Source organism: Micromys minutus (assembly GCF_963924665.1).
Source record: "Micromys minutus genome assembly, chromosome: 18".
Lineage (NCBI taxonomy): Eukaryota > Metazoa > Chordata > Mammalia > Rodentia > Muridae > Micromys > Micromys minutus.
The window spans coordinates 49,931,385-49,951,662 of NC_137953.1; the positions used below are offsets into that span (position 1 = coordinate 49,931,385).

Sequence of the window (20,278 nt, forward strand, 5' to 3'; positions counted from 1 at the left end):
GTCCTGAAGCTCTACTTCTAGCTGAGGAACACTGCACAACTGATGGCTACTGGATGAGGGTCATTTGCCTTTAATGGTGTGGCTAATGGTAGTACTGCTACCATCCATCCCCAGTTCTGGGATTACAAGAGTGTGTCGCCATGCTGAGTTTTATACTGTGGTAGGGGACTGTACCTTTGGTGCCAGACAAGTACTTAAGCAACTGACTGCCTAAATCCCTAGCACCCCTTTTTTAGATGTCAAACATTTCCATAAATTGTATTACAATGCATAATGGATAAAATACTTCTTTTCCTACAGAAACTGGGTGTGAGGACAAAACCAGTGTATAAACCCACACCCACACATGCAGGGAACACCAACTGCACTCAGTGGTTATTTTTAAAGAAAATAAAAACAGTTAAGAGAACTTATCCTAAAGGATGCAGGTTTGATTCCCAGCACCCTCAGCAGACAGTTTACAACTACCTGTAGTTCAGTTCTTTACACACAGAGTACAGATAACTTCATACACACACTGATAAATAAATCTTTAAAAAGCTGCTGCACATGCTAGTTAATTCCAACCACTCAGAAGGTAGTGGCAAGTAGATCTCTGTGAGTTGGAGCTAGTCTGGTCTACATATGTTCTAGGCCAGCCAGAGATATAAAGTGGAATACTGACAACAGAGGGAAGGATTGGAAGGGGGCAGGGTTAGCTGGAAAGATGACTTGCCAGTTGAAATCACTGAGAACTCTTCCAGAAGAACTGTATTCCACTCACAGCACCAACAGAGTGGCCCACAGCCATCTGTGACTCCATTTCCAGGAAATCGAACCCCCTTTCCTGGCCTCTATGTCCAACATGAACTCGGGGCACAGCCATGCCGCCACAGGTGCAAACACTGCTCATAAACTGAAAAAGAACAAATGGAGGGTGTGGCTGTCAAGACAGGTTTATTGTTTAGCCCTGGAACTTAATCTGTAGACCAGCCTTGAAATCAGAGATCCACCTGCCTCTCTAGCTCCCGGATGCTGGGACTGAAGACATGCGCCACCACTGCCCAGCCTAAGAAGCAAATAGTTAATGAAGAAAATTATGTGGAAAAAGTTATACAAAAAAATCCTATGACAGAGCTAGTAAAAACAGCCCAGTGGCTAAGAGTAAAGGCTGGAGATGTGGTAGGGTAGTCTGGAGAATCCTGGAGAAAGGTGATCAATCAGATTAGAAATAGCTGAGAATTGGTGCTTGTTGTAGCTAGATAATAGATCCTCAGAGTTCACTGTATGTCTCTCTAGTTTTAAAACAAAGTTTTAAAGCTGGATGTGGTGACTCACCTTTAGTCCCAGCACCCAGAAAGCAGAAGCAGATGGATTTCTGGCTCTTGGCTGCAGGCATATAACCAAATTCTGCAGTAAGAGGGCTTCTTTTTCTTCCCTTTCCCCTCCTGTTTTGGAAAGAGGGCCTCATGGAGTTCTGCCTGAACTGGAACTATGGGGACCAGGTGGCCTCAAACGAACAGAGATCTGCCTGCTTCTGCACCCATATGCTAGATTCAAGTTCCAGTGTCTGGGAACTGTTGGAGTCAGGAGCCATAGGACATAAGCTGAAAGACGAGAGCTGAGCCTGCTGTCTCCTTTGCTCACCATCCCTGTCCATCAGTCTTCCAGCTTTGGAAGACTCTGTGCAGGTTTCTTCCCAACAACTCCACCTCAGTACTAAGACTGGGTTTCCACCTGGTAGTGGTGGCACTTGGGAGGAAGAAGCAGGCAAATCTCTCTGAGTTCAAGGGTAGCCTGGTCTACAGAGCTAGTTCCAGGACAGCCAGGGCTATATAAAGAAACCGTATCTGAAAAACAAGCAAGCAAACAAACATACAAAAAACTGGGGTTCACAACCCCCTCCCCATCTCTCTGTCTACTGCTCTATAGAACAGTGGTTTTTTTTTTTTTTTTTTTTAAGATTTAATCTGTGTGTATATGTGTATTTGTGTATGTGTGTGAGTATAGGCATGTATACATCTTCATGCAGGTGCCTAGAAAAACAAGTGGAGGGCATCAGACTCCCTGGAACTGGAATTACAGGTGGTTATGAGCTACCCAACATGGGTGCCAGAAACCAAACCAAAACCACACAAGCGGACAGTGCTCTTAACCACTGACTCACCTCTCTAGCTCCAAACCTCCCCCACTTTAAAATAAACTGTTTTGGTTTTATTATCTAACGTGTATGAATGTTTTGCCTGCATGTTATGCTTGTGTACCATGTGCCCTGGGAGGTTGACGAAAAGCCCTGTATCCCCAGGGAGAAGGGATAGTTATGAACCACTGTGTAGATGCTTGGGACTGAATCTAGGTCTTCTGCAAGAACATCAAATGCTCTTAACGGCTTAGTCTTCTCTCCAGGCCCACTCCCTTTTAAAATGTAACCTAGGCTGAGCCTGAACTTTGCAGGTAGGGTTGGCACAGAGTTTCTGAAACTCCTGCTGCTACCCCTGAGTGACAGAGGCATCATATAGATGGTTTTCTCAAGACTCTGCAGTCAGTGGGGGCTGGAGAGATGGCTCAGCGGTAAAGAGCACTGGCTGCTCTTCCAGCGGTCCGGAGTTCAATTCCCAGCAACCACATGGTGGCTCACAACCATCTGTAATGAGATCTGATGCCCTCTTCTGGTGTGTCTGAAGACAGCGACCGTGTATGTACTCATACATAAAATAAATCTTAAAAAAAAAAAAAAAGAAAAGGAATGGAGGATGAGGGTCAAAACCATAGACTTCTTCCAATAATAACACAATCCTATGAAGGGTTTCAAATTATTTGTTCTCAACTAAACACTGCCGTTCCCTTACCTGAAAAAAATTGTAATTTAGAAGAGTTGGTGTAACTTTTATTTGTAGGATGCAACTGAGTCCTTCGCCTTTAAAATCCTTCATTGTGGTGGCACACGACTTTAATCCCAGTATTCCGGAAGCAAAGGCAGAGGCAGGCGGATCTCTTGAATTCTAGGACTGCATAGAACTTTATATCAAAAAAGAAAACTCTTTGTTAATCTAAATACGCTAATTCATCAGACAATCAAATACCCAAGTTTAAAGAATATAACCTCTCTTAAATTCTTTTAGATAACCAGGAAAGGGTGGGACTTACAGTCACTATTTTGATAGGCCAGGGGGCGGGACTTAACTCAGAACGTAAATTCCTGAGCCTCAGAACGCGAGGGGACTCAACTCCCGAGCGGACCAAGATGGCGGCTTCCAGTGAGGGGCAACTGTTTGCTGCGGGTATTGAAAAGACTTGGGGTGCAGTCGTTCGTTCCCCTGAAGGGACACCCCAGAAAGTTCGGCAGCTGATAGATGAAGGAATTGTCCCGGAAGAGGGAGGAACAGAACCGTGAGTTATCCAAGTTGTGGGCGCTGGAGTGGCTTGGGGAACAACGGCCTGGAGCAGGGGGCGGGGAGCGCAGCGGGTAAATTCAATCCGTGACTTGGTAGGTGAGGTTGAATTATTCCTGAATTCTGAAAGAGGCAAGCCTTCTCTGATTGCTCGACTTCGGTAGCCTCCGGATGTATCTGACGCCGCATCACTAGCGAAACTTTGTAGTAAACCTTTTTTTTTTTTTTTTTTTTTTTTTTTTTTTTTTTTTTGGAGAGAGAGAGGACTGTTAGCTGAATACTAAAGCCCGTGGAATCTCACAGTATAGTGAAGCTTAGCGACCCCTTCACCGAAGAACAGTCTTAAATGTATAAAGGAAATTACACGGGATTGTAAATGAAACAGCCACACAGTAAATAGTTAGCAAGATAGGAAAATAAAGTTATGTGATAACATGCAGTTTCCCTCTCTCCTTCCTTTTTTAAATAGTTAATGTTGGGCTGGGAAGTTCCAGACTAACTTGCCGCCCTGTGCCAGAGAGAAGTGTAGGGAGGAAGGAGAGGAGAAAAAGAGTTAATATCTAGTAGCATGTTTACAATCAAACACAAGTTTGAATTATGATACCATGAATATTATTTTAAAATATAGTCCGCCTTAATGTGAGCAAATTTTTTCTCAAGGTGATAAATTCACAAATGTTTTTCTTTCTTTTTTTAAATTTATTTATTTGTTTTATGTATGTGAGCACACTGTAGCTGTCTTAGGACACACCAGAAGGGGGCATTAGATCTCATTACAGATGGTTGTGAGCCACCATGTGGTTGCTGGGAATTGAACTCAGAACCTCTGGAAGAGCAGTCAGTGCTCTTAACTGCTGAGCCATCTCTCTAGTCCATGACTTGAATTTTCTAATTGAGGTAGTGAGAAACAAGGGTTCATGTACATAACAATATCTAAGCTATTCTTTCTCATATCGAGAGTTAAATGTATAATCCTGCAGGATGGCTTATCGGGTAAAGGTGTTTGCCATGCAAGCCTGGTGACCAGAGTTCAAACCCTGAACCCACACAAAGGCAGATGATCTGACTCCACAGAGTTCTCTGATTTCTATACGTGTTCCTGGGAACATATATATTGCACATACACATGTACACTCACATATTACCCGTGCAGGGGGGGGGGGGGGGATTGCTGTGAATTCCAGGCCAACCTGGGTTATAAAGTGAGACTATCTCAAAAAAGAAAACTAATTATATCTCTGAAATTGTTTAAATTGTATTAATATTAAAAACTTAATCCCTTGAAGGCCTTATTTTGTGTGTACCCAAGTTATGCAAAATATCATTGGAGAACCGTGAATAAGCTAGGAAAGGTTGGCTAAACTGTAAAGAGTTGTAACTCCCAGATTGAAAAATTTAGAGCATATTTAGTATTGTGAAGTCATGGGATATATTAAGCAAAGGAATGGCTTGTATGAAGTGATTTTTAGAAACTTAAAATCTAGTTTAAGTTTGATATGTGATGTGTGTGGAATAGTTAGGCTCAAAAGATTTAAGAAGAATGATACAGGGCTGGAGAGATGGCTCAGTGGTTAAGAGCACTGACTGTTCTTCAGAGGTCCTGAGTTCAAGTCCCAGCAACCACATGGTGGCTCACAACCATCTATTATAAGATCTTATGCTCTCTTCTGGTGTGTATGATGACAGTAAAGTATATTTATATATAAGAAATAAATAAATCTTAAAAGAAAAAAGAATAGGATAGCAATCACTAACTTGGTTTCAGAAAGGACACATCTGCCACATTCCAGTCAGTTGATGGATCACCTCAAGCAGAACAGCCTCCATTGGAATCTACAAGCAAAGAAGCCTTTTTTCACAGAGTGGAAACCTTTTCTATATCCTTTTCCGTTTGTGTAAGTGGTCCCATCTGCTGCAGAGTTGTTACCATAGAGACACTGCTGCACTGTAAGGGATAGGTGCTGCTGACTCTGATCTTTGGTTGTATATGTGTGGGTGTTTTTCCAGGAGATAGCATGCCACACACCTTTAATCCTAGTACTTGTGAGGCAGAGGCAGGTGGAGTTTGAGGTCAGCCTGGTCTACAGAGTAAGTTCCATGACTGCCAGGAGTACAAAGAGACCCTGTCTCAAATAAAATACAATACCAAAGAGCCCTTGCTGTTCAGGCAACTCACAGGTTGCCTATAATTCCAGGGACAGGGATCAAAGCCAGTTCCTCTAGCCTGGGAGGCACTGGCACACGTGTGCATACCCATTACCCCCTGTACATACACACATAATAAAAAATATTTTTTCTTTATTTGAGATAGAGCCTCTATTATGTAGACTTGGGTATATTAGAAGTCCTTGTAAACCAGCCTGGCCTCAGACTCAAAGCTCTTCCTCCCTCTGCTTCCCTGGTGTTGGGATTAAGGGTATACACTGGCATGCTCAACTTTAAACTACATTTTTATTTTTAAAAGATAGATTCTCACTATGCTGTGCAGGATAGTCTTGTCCTTGTGGTCCCAAATTGCTCATCTGTTAAACTTTTATAGTAGCAAGAACCAATTGGCATGCTATAAAACGTTTCAGTCTTTCTAGACAAAAAAGTCCATAATTTTTCCTCTCTGCTTATTACTCATGACTAGCATCCTGTAAAGCTTGTACTTTAAAAATGGCAATGAAGCTGAAGAGATTGTCAGTCGTAAAGAACCCTGACCCCTCTTCCAGAGGGTCTGAGTTTGAAGCCCAGCACTTACATGGCAGTTTCCAACCATCTTTAAAACATTATAGGGCATACAATGCTTTCTGGCCTCTAGACATTGAATGCACATAGTGTATAAACATACATGCAACCAAAACACATGTAATGTAAATCTTAAATGAAAATAAAAAGTGATCTTTAGTAGCTGGAATAGTGGCTCACACCTTTAATCTAGAAGGATTTTCAGGAGTTGAGACCTGCCTGGGTTACAGATTGAACTCTACTCCAAAAACAACACTGAAGGTTAGGGAGAAGACTCTGGATGAAACATGAAGATGAGAGTTGGGATCCCAGAACCCACATAAAAGCTGGTGGAAATGGCAGTGTACCTGTAAACCCAGCAATCAGGAAGCAGAAATGGGATCCTTGGAGCTGGCTGGCTAGCCAGCATGAATGTTTATGCACCACAGGTATCACATGTATGCCTGGTGTCCAGACATCAAAAGAAGTTATCAGAGCCCCTGGACCTGGAGTTACAGATGGTTTTTGAGCTACCATGTAGGTACTGGGAACTGAACCAGAGTCCTTTGCAAGAGCATTAAGTGCATTTAACTTCTGAGCTATTAGTTCAGCCTCCACCAGACTAGCTAAAATGGTAAATTCCAGGTTCAAAGAGACACTTCTGCCTTAATATATAAAGTGGGCAAACATTAGGAAAACACCCAATGTCAAACTCAGACTTCCACATACATGTGTTCCCCTACACATGCAAACGTACACACATATACATGTTTACAATACATACCCGAAAAACTGAAAGACTTTGCCATTTTCTTTACTGTCTGCTTTTAATGAATGTATTCCTATATTAAGAATGTGTTCAAGTTTTAATTAAGCTTGGTTTTCATATACATGATTTTCCTTAACACGAATACTCTTTGAAATGGGCAGGGAAGCCCCCTGAACTGTCTCCACTTATCTGTGCAAAATATGGTTGGATCACAGTTGAGTGTGATATGCTAAAGTGCTCCAGCTGCCAGGCATTCCTCTGTGCCAGTCTGCAGCCCACCTTTGACTTTGGCAGATGTAAGTATGAAGTCCAGATTGCAGTTTTGTCCACATCGGAAGGTCCACTGGAGCTGGTGACAGCCAGTGGTAGAGCACTTGCCTAGTATGTGCAGGGTGCTGGACAGACCTCTGTCCCAGCAAATGATGGGCTGTTCTACGTGGGATGCGGTGAAGTTTCGGTGGTCTCTGCCCCATGGCCTTGGTTGTTCTCTGCGTGCTCTAGAGGGACAGCAGTATTCGGACTTCAGAACAAAGAGAGCACATTCTGAAGGCCCAAGATTTGGAAATCCCTACCTTCCAAGTTGCACAGTGTACCTTCTTTGCACTAACAAAGGATCTTTGTTTTTAGATAGGTGTACTACCACACCTGCCTAATTTCATACTTTCTAAGGTATCCTAATTATTTGAATGTATGTGTAGTTATGTTTGTCTCTAGAAGACTCTTGGCCTTGTTTGTTAATGTGGAGTCTGCATAATGTTCAATGACTGTCCCCTCTTATGCTTTCAGATAAGGAGCGATGTGCTGAGCTCAAGAAGTCCTTGTGCAGTGCCCATGAGAAGTTCTGTTTCTGGCCAGACAGCCCCTCTCCAGGTACATTTTAAGGATTGCCATTTACCATTTCTCCTGGCACATCATGTTCCTAATAGTGTCCATTTTCTTGTAAGCACCACATCTTTGAAGTAGCTTTTTTCTTTTTGTGCTTTTCAAGACTTATATTTATTAACTTTTCCAGGTGCATTTGTCCCACCAGCTCTTGGGGGGGGGGGGGGGAGAGGGAGAGAGAACTTGAACACATTGAGAGGATAAACTTAGAGGAGGCTTTTCTCTCCCTTCCACCATGTGGGTCCCAGGGATCCACTTGGTAGAATGTATCTGTATTCACTGGATCCTCTCTCTGGCTTTAAACTTTCTCCGGTTCGACTGGCACATCTCTGCTAAGTAAACATTTAACAGCAGAGTCCTCTGGTGGGGAATCTCTCCAAGTCCAGGTACAAACTTCCTCAGACCCGAGGTTTCCTAACAGTGGCTGGTTGATTGGTTTGGACTTTTGAAGACAGGGTCTTACTGTGTAGCTCTGGCTATCTTAGCATGCTCACTGTGTAGACGTGGCTGTCTTGAACTTGACACAGATGCAATTTTTTAAGTCTCATGTAACTCAGACTGTCTCTGAATTTGAGCTAGTCCCCTGCCTCAACCTCCAGAGCATCAGATTACAAGTGTACATACCTTTCTGCCCAGTTTGTGTTTGTATTCTTTTCTTCTTAATTTTTTAATTGATTATTTGTAAGATTTTCTATGTATGGATATGTTTTGCTTCATGCTTACCATGTATGTGACCAGTGCCCAAAGAGGCCAAAAGAGTGCATTGGATCCTCTGGAACTGGACTTACAGACAGTTATGATCCACCGCATGAATTCTGGGAACAAAGCTCAGGTCCCCTGCAAGCTACAGCCCCACGCCTGGCTATTTACATGGAACCCAGAGACCCAAATTCAGGCCTCACGCTGGCACAGCAAGTACTTTTACTGCTTGAGCCATCTTCCCAGCCCACAACTTTCTATGTATTTTTTGAGATTATAGTGTAATAATAACATTTGCTGCTTTCCCATTTCTCCCACCTTTCCCATGTTCCCTCCTTGCTCTCTCAAATTCCTGGCCTCTTTTTCTCTAGTTGTTGGTACATGCATGCATGTATGTTTTCCTAGATATATAATGCAATCTGCTCAGTCTATATAATGTTATTTTTTGTATATGCTTTCAGATCTGACCATTTGCTATTGTATAACCAATTTCCCAGGTCTCTGCCCTGGGAAAGGCTCTTTCTCCTGTTCTCAGCATTCCTTAGTTGCCTGTAGTTAGTTCTTTGTGTAGGGTTGAGGCTTCCTGATCTTTCCCCCTTTTTAGCATGTCTGTTGGCATCTTCCTTGTTCAGATCTGTTGGTGAAACTTAATGGGTGCATCTTCTCTGAGGTTTCTAGGAGACACAGTCCTACAGTAAATTCCTATTCTGTCCTTTGCAGTCTTCTCCTTCTTCAGAAGTGATCCCCAAGCCTTAGGAATAGTGTTGTAGATGTGTCAGTTGGTGCATTTTGATAGAGAGAACTCTGTTGCAGAGGGTCTTCTTGAGGAAGGATGAGAGCTACACTTTTCTGAGGGTCTGAGGACAAGTAGTAAGAATATGGTTGGGTATTGTGCTGGTTTTGTGAAATGACGGTTGTAAGTTCCCCTCCAAGACTCATGATTTCATCAGCCCTGGGTATTTCCTTCTTGTTGAGCAGGCCGTGAGTACAATTAGAGAGCTGTTTGGTGGTTCACAGGCATCACAGCTGAGTAGGACTGGTGGCTGCTTCCTTCCTTTGGAAGATTGTGTGGCACATTCAAGGGGGAGACATTGAAGTCAGAATTAGCTTATATCTCTGGGTCCTGTGTCTGAAGTATATGGTGTCTTCAACAATATGAATTTACTTTTTGTTGCAGTAAATATTAAAAAATAAGTAAGCTTATCTCTTTATCGGCCCCGAGGTCTCACTCCTCAGGCCCGATTTTTGTACGGAGTCGAGAGAGTACCTCTGTTGCTCGGTCCAAGCCACTACCCGGATCTCACTCCGTTCACACAACTGCCTTCCCTGGTGGTCATCTACCGCCTGTTCTCTGCCTCTGTCCCGGGTGTTTCTCTACCCAAAATCCCACACAAACACAACTCTCCAGCTCGATAGCTTTTCATACAGGTTTATATATTCAACCCTCAATCCACAAACTCTCTCTCTACACAACAAGATTGCATCAAATAGACAAAGATACAAACTGCCCTTCTATATGAGATATTAGACCTGTAAAATCCTTAATGTTCATAGCTTTTTAACACCAGTCAATCCCACCTGGGTCTAGCTGGTCTTTGTGAATCTCCATGTTGTGATGACCTCTCAGACCTCGCCTCTCTCCACCTCCCTCGCTCTGCCCAGTCACTGGCTTTCCTTTATTTTACTAATTAAAATGGGAAGGTTCAGATGAAGTCACCTCTTGAGTACATGACTGGGCAGCCCTTCTTGGGGAAGTGGAATTAACATTAAAATACAGTTTCAGGACAATCTACAACTTTCTGCCTCAACAACTCACAGTGAACTGTCTACATCTTGTAATTGTTATAAAATACTGTTTCTTTAGTTTCTGTCTGGTAAATCAAACCTTCAGTATTTGTTTTAATTCTTTCTCTGACTTTTCTTAAAGTAACTCTTTCATACATATACAGAATCACAAGTAGTTCATAATTAAATGCTGTTCAGCTGTCAACAACTTCAATAATGATCAATTTTTAGCCCATCTTTTTTTTTCCATAGTAAGGCTGGGAGTGGAAACCAGGTCTTTACCTGTGAGGGGAAGCTACACTCTTCTTCCCTCCCCCTAAGAAAGACAAGGCTTCTCTGGGGTTACACTCTAACCCCACTTCTAGACAGTCTTGTTTCTTCAGTGTTCCCTGAGCCTCAACACTCTGCATTGTTGAGAAGCTTACTGCCCCATCGTTCTTTCCTTTCCCAGCAGGTACCAGTTGCAAGTAGCTTCTTGGTTAGGAGTGGGACTTTGTGTCCACTTCTTAAAGCTGGACTTTGTCTGGTTTGAACCTGTGCAGATCTCTAAATTCATATGTAAAACAGTGGTTTCTTAATATCACCAACTATCCATTTTACAGAGCTCTACTTGCTCTATTCATATTATGTCTTTCTCCATCTAACTCTCACAGATAGATTTGGGATGTTGCCATTGGATGAGCCCGCTGTTCTTGTCAGTGAGTTCCTGGACCGGTTTCAAAGCCTTTGTCATTTGGACCTCCAGCTTCCTTCCCTGAGACCAGAAGACTTAAAAACTATGGTGAGTGATGCTTGGCTAGATTGCAGGTGCTTCCATTCGACACCAGCTTTTGTATAATCCTCCATTTGACTGATAGAGGATGCTGAACATTACCTGAGAATTACCTTTCTGTCTGACTTCCCTTTCTTCTAGAAAGGCAGTGGTGGAGGGTGTGAGTAAATGATTTCTATTTAAACAGTTAGATAGGGATCTTTAAATAAGCTTCTTGAGACAGGGTCTATCTGTGTAGCTCTGGCTGACCTAGAACTTACTACATGAACCAGGTTGTCCTGGAATCCACAGTGATTCACCTTCCTCTACCTATGGACTACTGGGATTAAAGGTCTGTGCCTCCACATCTGGCCTTACAAATTCAATTTTATTTTGATTTGTTATTCAAACTGCTCATTGTATATATCATTTTCCAAGCTGTGACAGGACGAGAAATTCTCCTTTGCTGAATAGAAATAGAGTTGTGCTCTATTTGCTCTCTGAGGTTGAATATTTACTGCCTTTTTACCAGCCCGTGAATCTTCTGTCAAAATACACTATATTGTAGGCGGTAAAAACTGATCATTTGCTTCTTTGAGTTGACACTGTTGGGACTTCTAGCACAAGCAGTTCACCTGTGTGTTTTTATAAGTGTCAGCCTGAACTTCACCAAGGCAGACCACCCCCGCCCCGAGAATTCATAGTACCTTATTATCCACAGGCCACAAATTATTGCTGTCAAGTGTGTTCAGTCAATAGTAAATTCATAGTTAGGCCAAGACATAAATGGTGGTCTTTTTATCATTCCGGTTTGAAGGTCACAAGTTTCATATCAAATCTACAATTGTCAAAGTAAGAGCCATCTAGTACTTAGAAGGAAGACTGCAAGGTTTTCAGTCAGCAATTCAGGAAGCTTGTGCGACACTTTAGTCCTGTCCTAGAACATGTCTCTCCTGTGAAGATGCTGCCTTCAAGTCATGGTGTTCCCCAGTCTAGGTGCATCATTGTGAGTTTTCTTTCTCTGGGGGCTGAAACTTGGAGTTGATTTTTCGCCTCGGTTCCTTTGCAGGGCTTGACAGAAGACAAGGTCGGTGCTCTGCTGCACCTGCTGGAAGACGAGCTTGATGACCAAACCGCTGACAGGAAAACCACAAACAGATTAGGCTCGGACATCCAGGTCCACGCCACTGCCTGTGTGCTCTCTCTGTGTGGCTGGGCATGTAGGTTAGTGAGTTACCCAGGAACATGAATCATGACACAGTTACTGTCACTATTTACAAACCACCTGTGTCCTATGAGAAAACGAAGAGAAATTGGAGTAGGGGAAGGATAGAGAAGTGGGTAAGAATCAGCAACAAACCAGCATAAATGCTAAAGGCATTCACCTTGTTCACTGCTACACTTTTCCTCCTGCAGCCTCCTCCCAGCTGGGACCTTATGTTCCCATAAACAGTGCAGCTCTTTCTAAAAGCAGAGGGAAAATAATGTCCTATTTTTAGAAAGGAAGAACACCAAGCTTAATTGGTAGAATCCCCCAGAGGAGACCTCAGCTGGTGGCCCTGCCCTTGTGTGTGACGGGGCAGGCGTCTGCTGTGGCATGAGTAAAAGGCCAGGATACTTGGAGGAGTCACTTCTCCCTCCTACCGTTAGGGCTCTGGGGATTGAACTCAGCTTGTCTGTCAGGCTTGATGGCAAACAGCATTACCTGCTGAGCCATCTTCCTGGCCTTTGATTTACTTTATTAAAATATATATTTATATATGTTCATCTATATCTGTGTGAGTGAATGCCACATATGTACAGGTACTCTCAAAGACCACAAGAGGGCTTCAGAATTAAAGGTGACTGTGAGCCTTCCAATGTGAGCGCTGAAATCCAAACTTGTGTCCTCAGGAAGAGCATCGTCACCTTAACCTTTGTCTCTTCAGGCCTTCCCCTGCACACACACCGTTTACTTTAAAAAGGCTTTCTTATTGCTGGACTGTGGGAGAGGGTATGCCGTACCCGTAATCACAGCACTTGGGAGGATTTATCACGAATGAGGCCACCCTGGGCTATGGAGTAAAACGCTATCTCATACAAACAAAATAAGTAAATGAATGGGCTTTCTTTGTTAGATTGAGAAAGGGATTTTAAGAGCATCAGAAGTTTATAAAACATACTTTGCAAGGTCCTTGCCAGCAAGAACATACCAGGATCCTTGGACCTCTTTAAAAAGAAATGTGGGAGTTGGTAAAGGCCAGATACTCAGATGAAGGCTCTGAAAGTTCATGGTTCTAGCCCTTTGGCCTACTGTAGAGACTGCTTGCTGAGATAAAACAATTCATTACATGTAGTCACATGGGGGCTGGAGATATTGTTATGTACATGAACCCTTGTTTCTCACTACCTCAATTAGAAAATTCAAGTCATGGGCTGGAGAGATGGCTCAGTGGTTAAGAGTACTGACTGCTCTTCCAGAGGTCCTGAGTTCAATTCCCAGAAACCACATGGTGGCTCACAACCATCTGTAATGGGATCTGATGCCCTATTCTGGTATGTCTGAAGACTGACAATATACTCACATATATAAAACATAAATCTTTTAAGAAAAAAGAAAAGAATACAAAAGATTAAAAAACAGCCATGATTTAAAACAAAAAATGTGGTTACATGGAAATGTCGCCTTTAGAAACACCTGTTTTGTTTTGTTTTTTTCCCGTTCCTTCCTAGTTCTTTGGAGCCTACACAGCTCTCCCTGATAACATGTTACCAGTGCATGAGGAAGGTTGGTCTCTGGGGCTTTCAGCAGATTGAATCGTCCATGACAGATCTGGAAACTTCCTTTGGCCTGACCAGCTCCCCCATTCCAGCTGTGGAGGGTCGGCCTGAGCACTTCCCTCTGGTGCCTGAGTCCCCCAGGCGGATGATGACTCGAAGCCAGGACACCACAGTTTCTCCAGGCTCAGAGCAGGTATTTGCTTCTTCAGGGCGCCAGTGTAACCGCAGGTTGGAAATTGGTGGTAGGCTCTACTTTAAACTCTGTCAGGAACACTGTCCTATCACGTTTCCCTTCACAGATGGAGAAGCTAAATTTGTTATGGAAGCTAAGTATAGAACTACAATATTCTTTGAAGATCTTAGTTATGTTGGCAGTTGAGATTCTAAACTTATGTTACAAACTCTAAAATACTATGTTCAATATGCTAGGTGTACTCAGGCTAAAACCGTTCACATCATTCATATACTTCCATTGCTTTTCTTTTTCTTCAGCCTGAAAAAAGTCCTGGTCCCATTGTTTCCCGAACCCGGAGTTTGGAGTCTTCCAGTCCTGTTGACCGGCCTGAGCTAGAGGCAGCCAGTCCTACGACCAGGAGCCGCCCGGTGACCCGAAGCATGGGAACCGGAGACTCTGCTGGCTCGGAAGTTCCCTCCAGCCCTCTCCGCAGAGCCAAGCGGCCTCGCCTCTGCTCTTCCAGCAGTTCTGTGAGTCTGCCTTTGTAGGGAGCCATGATGACAAACAGAGGCGCCTTTATGTGTTTTAGGAGAAGCAGGCACAAACCCTCCTGGATTCGGGTGAAAAGTAGACTTAGTGAGTTTAAAGATGGAACATGAAACACTTCAGAGGTGGAGACAGGATCACAAGTGACCAGCCTCCACCACTGAGTGGACCAGATTATGTGACTTGGATCTTATCTCAAACAAAAAACAGGCTGGTGAGATAGGTAAAGGCGCTGTAAAGCCTGAAGCGCATTCCTGCACACACGAAATAAATGTTTAGGTGGAGGAGAGGGGCTGGAGCGATGGCTCAGTGGTTAGAGCACTGGCTGCTCTTCCAGAGGTCCTGAGTTCAATTCCCAGCAACCATGGTGTCTCACAACCATGTGTAATAGGATCAGATGCCCTCTTTAAAGAGAGAGAGAGGAGGAGAGACAATTGGTTGATCAAAAGGAAAAGGTTTGGAGTGGAGTCTAGAGAGGTCATAAATAGGAAGACAGCAATGCATAGAGCCATAGATCTGATGAAGACTTTCTGGATTCTCCCTCCCTCCCTCCCTCCATACCAGGTCTCGTGTAGCTCAGGCTGCTCTGGAACTCCCTGTATAACCCAGGCTAATCTTGGATTTATGCCATCCTCACAGTCCCAGCTCCCGGATTATAAGCTTGACCTACCACATCTGGTCGGTAATGGGTTTTGCGTTTTTGTTTGTTCTTAATATTTGAGACAATGTGCTTATGTAGACCAGATTAGCCTCAAACTCACAGAGATCTGCCTTCCTGTTTCCTGAGTACTGGGATTAAAGGCCTGTACCACCACACCACATCAGGTTTTGATGATGATGATGTTTTAGGTTTTTTAGATTAACATACAAGGTTACGGGTTTCATAAGGCAGCTCCATTCTTTGTTTGGTTGGTCTGCCTTTCTCCCTCTCCTCGGGCATCTTTTTGCCCTTCTCTACAGTCCCCATGTTCCCGTGCTTGTGTGCTCTCCTTTGTATTTCACCAGGGTTTATTTGGTTGGTTGGTTGTATTTTGGTTTGATTTGGTTGTTGTTGTTTTCCTGGGGTTTTTTTGGGGTTTTTTTTGTTTGTTTGTTTGTTTGTTTTGAGATGGAGTTTCTCTATGTTAATAGCCCTGGCTGGCCTCGAACTCAAAGAGATCCGCCTTTCTTTGCCTCCTGACTGTTGGATTAGTGGTGTGACCTACAGCTGCTAGGTTTGATGTTTGTTTTCTGGTCCTTAGCTCTTCTGGCTGGGGTGAGGTGGAATATCAAGATAATTCTGATTTGCATTTTTCTGCTGCCTAAGGATGTTGAACACTTTAAATAATATTTGTTGGCTCATTTTTTGAGAACTGTCTGGCCCATTTACTGGTTGGCAGCTTTGGCTTAGGCACTGGTGTTTCTTCCTTGCAGTTCTTTATATAGTGTAGTCGAAGTCCCGTCCGGCGCAGCCGCAGACTCTCCCGTTCTCGGGTTGCCCTCACTCTGCTCACAGCTTTCAACAGTCTGGGGTCGGTTCTCGGGGTCGCATCCGTGCTGTCCGCTTCTTTTCAGAACATTCCAGGGGCTAGTTTGGACACAGCTCCAGCACTCCAGAGGCTGAGGAGGATGGCAGGTTCAAGGCCATCCTGGGTTGCACACAGACCCTGATTCTATCTCGTCAGAGACTGAGAGGACATTGTAAGAGTCCTGTGGGAGGTTGAGGTGGGAACATGACCAGACTTGGCTGCATAGCATGATTTCTACATCAGAACAGCAAAAATACGATAATGAAGAAGAAAGAGCTACAAGTGTGGGCAGCTGTGTGGGTCTGAGCTTGAGTAGCTGCAGTGCCTCTCACCAGACCTAGCATGTATTCTTCAATAATACTATGTCTCTTCCTCCCTCAGGACACCTCTCCCCGAAGCTTCTTTGATCCCACCTCTCAGCATAGAGATTGGTGCCCTTGGGTGAACATCACACTGGTCAAAGAAACCAGGGAGAATGGGAAGACGGAAGTGGATGCCTGTACCCCAGCAGAGCCAGGCTGGAGGGCCGTGATGGCCGTCCTGTTGGCCCACAGACATTCTAACCAGCCAGCTGAGACAGACTCCATGGTGAGATGGCTGTTGCCCAGCCTGTGCAGCACAGCTTCTCTCTTCTGTCTCCGTCACTTTGGTGTGGAACCTGGCCAGTTACTTTAGCTGTTGGGAGCTCTGTCCCGATAGCAAACCATGCCTTTATTTCCCAAGTCTTCATGATTGTCATTCTCCCGAAGCCTGGGCACATGCTCTGGCCAGCATTTTCTGTCACACTCAGAGGACCTGAGGAAATAGAAAGCTATGAGAGCCATCTGGGAAAAGGAGGGTGAAAGGGAGAATAGACAAGGGAGTGAGAGAACTGGCCTGTGCTGCTTTCCAGGCTCAGCTCTGTGCTGATCTCACAGCCTGGATAAATACAGCCGCGTCTGACCCCTGTGCTTTGGACAGATTACCAGACAGACACGTTCCTGTCAGGCTTCCCACGTCCATGGTGGTCACAGGATTTCTACCAGAGGGAGCTATAATTATACCAGAAGCCCATCAAGGATATCATTAGTACCCTTAATAAATAAGTAGAGGAAAGGTTTCCAAAGTCAGTCTTCATTCATTCATTCATTCATTTAAAAATATTTAGGTCAGGGGCTAGCTTGATGGCTCAGTAAGGGAGCTTGCTGCTAAACTGGAGGACTTAAGTTCAGTCAGGAAGGACAGAGCTGACTCTAGGAAGTTCTCCACGTGCCTACATTGGCATTCATGCACACACAAACACACACACACACACATTCACACACTAAATAATCCTAGTGCACTGATACATAAATGTAATAAGAATGCTTAATGCTTAGGTAGTACACACTTGTGCCAGTACTCAGTAGACTTAACAAAAGGATCAGAGACCAGAGGCCAGCCTAGCAATAGAGGAGGCCCAGTACAATGGGGATTTGGAATATAATAAGGTATACAAAGACAAATAGTTGACCCACAACGAGAAGTAGAGATCTTAAGTCTGTCTCTGTTCACAAATTCAGAAAGTAATGTTTTGGCTGGGTTGTTTATTGCTTTTTGTTTTTTGTTTGTTTTTAATAAGATGCTTCTCTGTTGTCAGCCATGGTAGCATGAGCCTTTAATCCCAACACTCTAGGAGCTAAGACAGGGAGATCTCTGTGAGCCAGAGGCCAGTGTGGTCTACACAGTGAATTCTAGGACAGTGAGGGCTGAATGTGTACTGTGTGAATGCCTAGGAATAGAGATGGTTGTGAGCCACAATGTGGATGCTAAAAATTGAATCCAGTTTCTCTGCAAAGAGCAACAAGTGATCTTAGCTAGCTCTTTAGCCCTGTGTATTTTGTTTTATTTTAAAGGTTTATTTTTAATTATATGTAGGGCTGTGTGTGTGTGCACATACATATGTGCATGAGTGCACGTACACATGAATGCTGAACCTAGAGTTATAGATGGTTGTAAGACACCTGATGTGTGTGCAGCAAACCAAACTTGGGTCCTCTGTAGATGCCTGCATGCACAATAAATAAATGTAATCCTAATGACTGAGGGGCTGAGACAGTGGATTTCTCTGAACTCAAGGCCAGCCTGATCTACATAGTGAATTCCAGGATAGCCAGAGCTGCATAGGAGACCCTCATTTGGAGGATGGATGGGTAGATGGGTAGATGGATGGATGGGAATGGTGTGTTTCATAAATTAAAGGTAAAACTATCTTGCTAAATATCCTTTGTAGTGTCACTGAGACCTTGCCAGATGGAGCATTTATCCATCTTTGGTGTCACTCAGAGACGGGTAGAACCAAGTATTTGATTGACTGAGAGTTTTTATCTCTAGTGAATTGCTGTGTCTCCCTGTAACCACTCCTCAGACTCTCAGAATGTTTCCTAAGTATGATCAGGTAGCAGTGAGAGCCTCACTAGTTTTAGTCTTTAGTTCAGCTAAAACATGAAGCCAACAGAGAGAGTCAAGCTTAAATTCTTGGGGTCATATTATGTTTTATTTCTCCAACTTTGATGGTACAGTTACCCCAGCTAGAAACCACTAAGTCATTGCATGTGGGAAATAACTAAACAGGTCCAGTTAAACATCTGTAAATCCAGAGCGGAGCATGCACACACACGGGCAGACAGACGGAGGGACGACGCGAGCTGGGCTTGGGGGTTACTGTTGGCAGTGGTCGGGCAGTAGAACATAGCTTCCTTGATTTTGTTTGACTTTAGCTGTGCATTATGTACATAGCATAACATAAAATGAGTTTTTATTCAATCATAGATACCAAGACAGCCCTAAAGCTATACCTATCTATTGTCTCTATGAAAGAATGTAATTCTAATAATAAGCTTTTCTACCTACAGAGTCTCTCTGAAAAATCAAGGAAAGTATTCCGAATATTCCGACAGTGGGAATCTTTATGCTCATCCTGAAAATGCTCCAGACAGAACTGTTGAAGGTGACTTTTTGAAAAATAAGTTTCAGTTCTCTTTGGTCAGCTGATGCTGCTGTTCTTCATTTAATTGCAAGTGCAAAGGCCTGCCATGTGCATGATGAAGATGAGACCCAGGTGCTGTGTGGGATGTGGACAGGGTAAGATACAGGAAGCCCAGTTCTGTCGGTGACTGCAGGGTTATGAACCAGCCACAGGATTTCAGGGTTACAACACCCATTCAGCGGCAGTGTTCTGAGCGTGTAGCTCAGCAATGTGACAGTATTTGTTAATAAAGTGTTTGTTAAGATTCCTGCTGCTAGAGAATTATTTTTTCTCTCCCTGGTTCCCAGGGAAGCGGGGTGGGAGTTGTTATAAAATACAGCTGTGGTTTGTCATTGGCCCTTCCTTAGAAAGAAGCCGTATAGCTATTCTTTAGTCATCCCCAAGAGAAACCTCTGAAAACATTAATATTCTATCTGTACTTTGTTGTTGTTGTTGTTGTTTTAAGAATTATTTATGTAGGGCTGGAGAGAGAGCTCAGTGGTTGAGAGCACTGACTGCTCTTCCAGAGGTCCTGAGTTCAATTCCCAGCAACCACATGGTGGCTCACAACCATCTGTAATGACATCCGATGCCCTCTGGTGTGTCTGAAGATAGCTACAGTGTACTCATATAAATAAATTAATAAAAATCTTTAAAAAAAAAAAAGAATTATTTATGTAAACTGTCGCTGTCTTCAGACACACCAGAAGAGGGCATCAGATCCCTTTACAGATGGTTGCTGGGAACTGAACTCAGGACCTCTAGCAGAGCAGTCAGTACTCTTAACCACTGAGCCATCTCTCCAGCCCTGAGAACTGACTTCAAGTTCTCTAAACTCTACACATGGATGGTATTGTATACTTACTACACACATACATGTACACAAAATAAAATGATTTTTAACAAATTAAAACAAAACAAAGAAAGGCTTTTTTTTGGGGAATCACTCTTGCTGCCTCTCATGGTCACATGATATTATCTTCCACCAAAAATGCTGACTGTGCTCTTAGCCCTCCAGAACCATGAGCTAAAAAAGCTTTTCCTTTTCTTTTCTTCTCTTTGTTCCCCCCCCCCCCCTTTCTCTCTCTCTCTCTCTTCCTCTCCTCTTTTGAGGCAGGGATTCTCTGTATAGTCCTGACTCTTGTTGAACTCACTCTGTAGACCAGGCTGGCCTTGAACAGAGATCCACCTGTCTCTGCCTCCAGAATGCTAGAATTAAAGGCATGTACCACTACCACCTGACCAAAAAACTTGCTTCTTTTGTAAGTATTCAGTCTAGGGTGTTTTGTAACAGCAACACAAAATAGACTAACATATATTACTCAAAAAAATAGCCC

The 20,278-nt window shown here is 43.5% G+C and overlaps 1 protein-coding gene across 2 annotated transcripts; it reads left to right on the plus strand.

Moving 5' to 3' along the window:
- Positions 1-3,223: 3,223 nt before the first annotated feature.
- Positions 3,224-19,171, plus strand: ZC3HC1 (zinc finger C3HC-type containing 1; the record flags this gene model as incomplete). 2 transcript variants are annotated; one of them, XM_080932011.1, is made up of 11 exons in its annotated part: positions 3,224-3,369; positions 5,137-5,248; positions 6,995-7,145; positions 7,636-7,719; positions 10,869-10,996; positions 12,036-12,190; positions 13,679-13,919; positions 14,219-14,431; positions 15,012-15,125; positions 16,337-16,543; positions 18,829-19,171. In XM_080932011.1, 11 exons carry the CDS (start codon positions 3,224-3,226, stop codon positions 18,895-18,897), a joined length of 1,620 nt encoding a protein of 539 aa, XP_080788137.1. In that variant the 3' UTR covers positions 18,898-19,171. The 2 variants fall into 2 exon arrangements, with proteins under 2 accessions (XP_080788137.1, XP_080788138.1); XM_080932012.1 differs by lacking the exon at positions 15,012-15,125.
- Between the last annotated feature and the right edge of the window lie 1,107 nt (positions 19,172-20,278).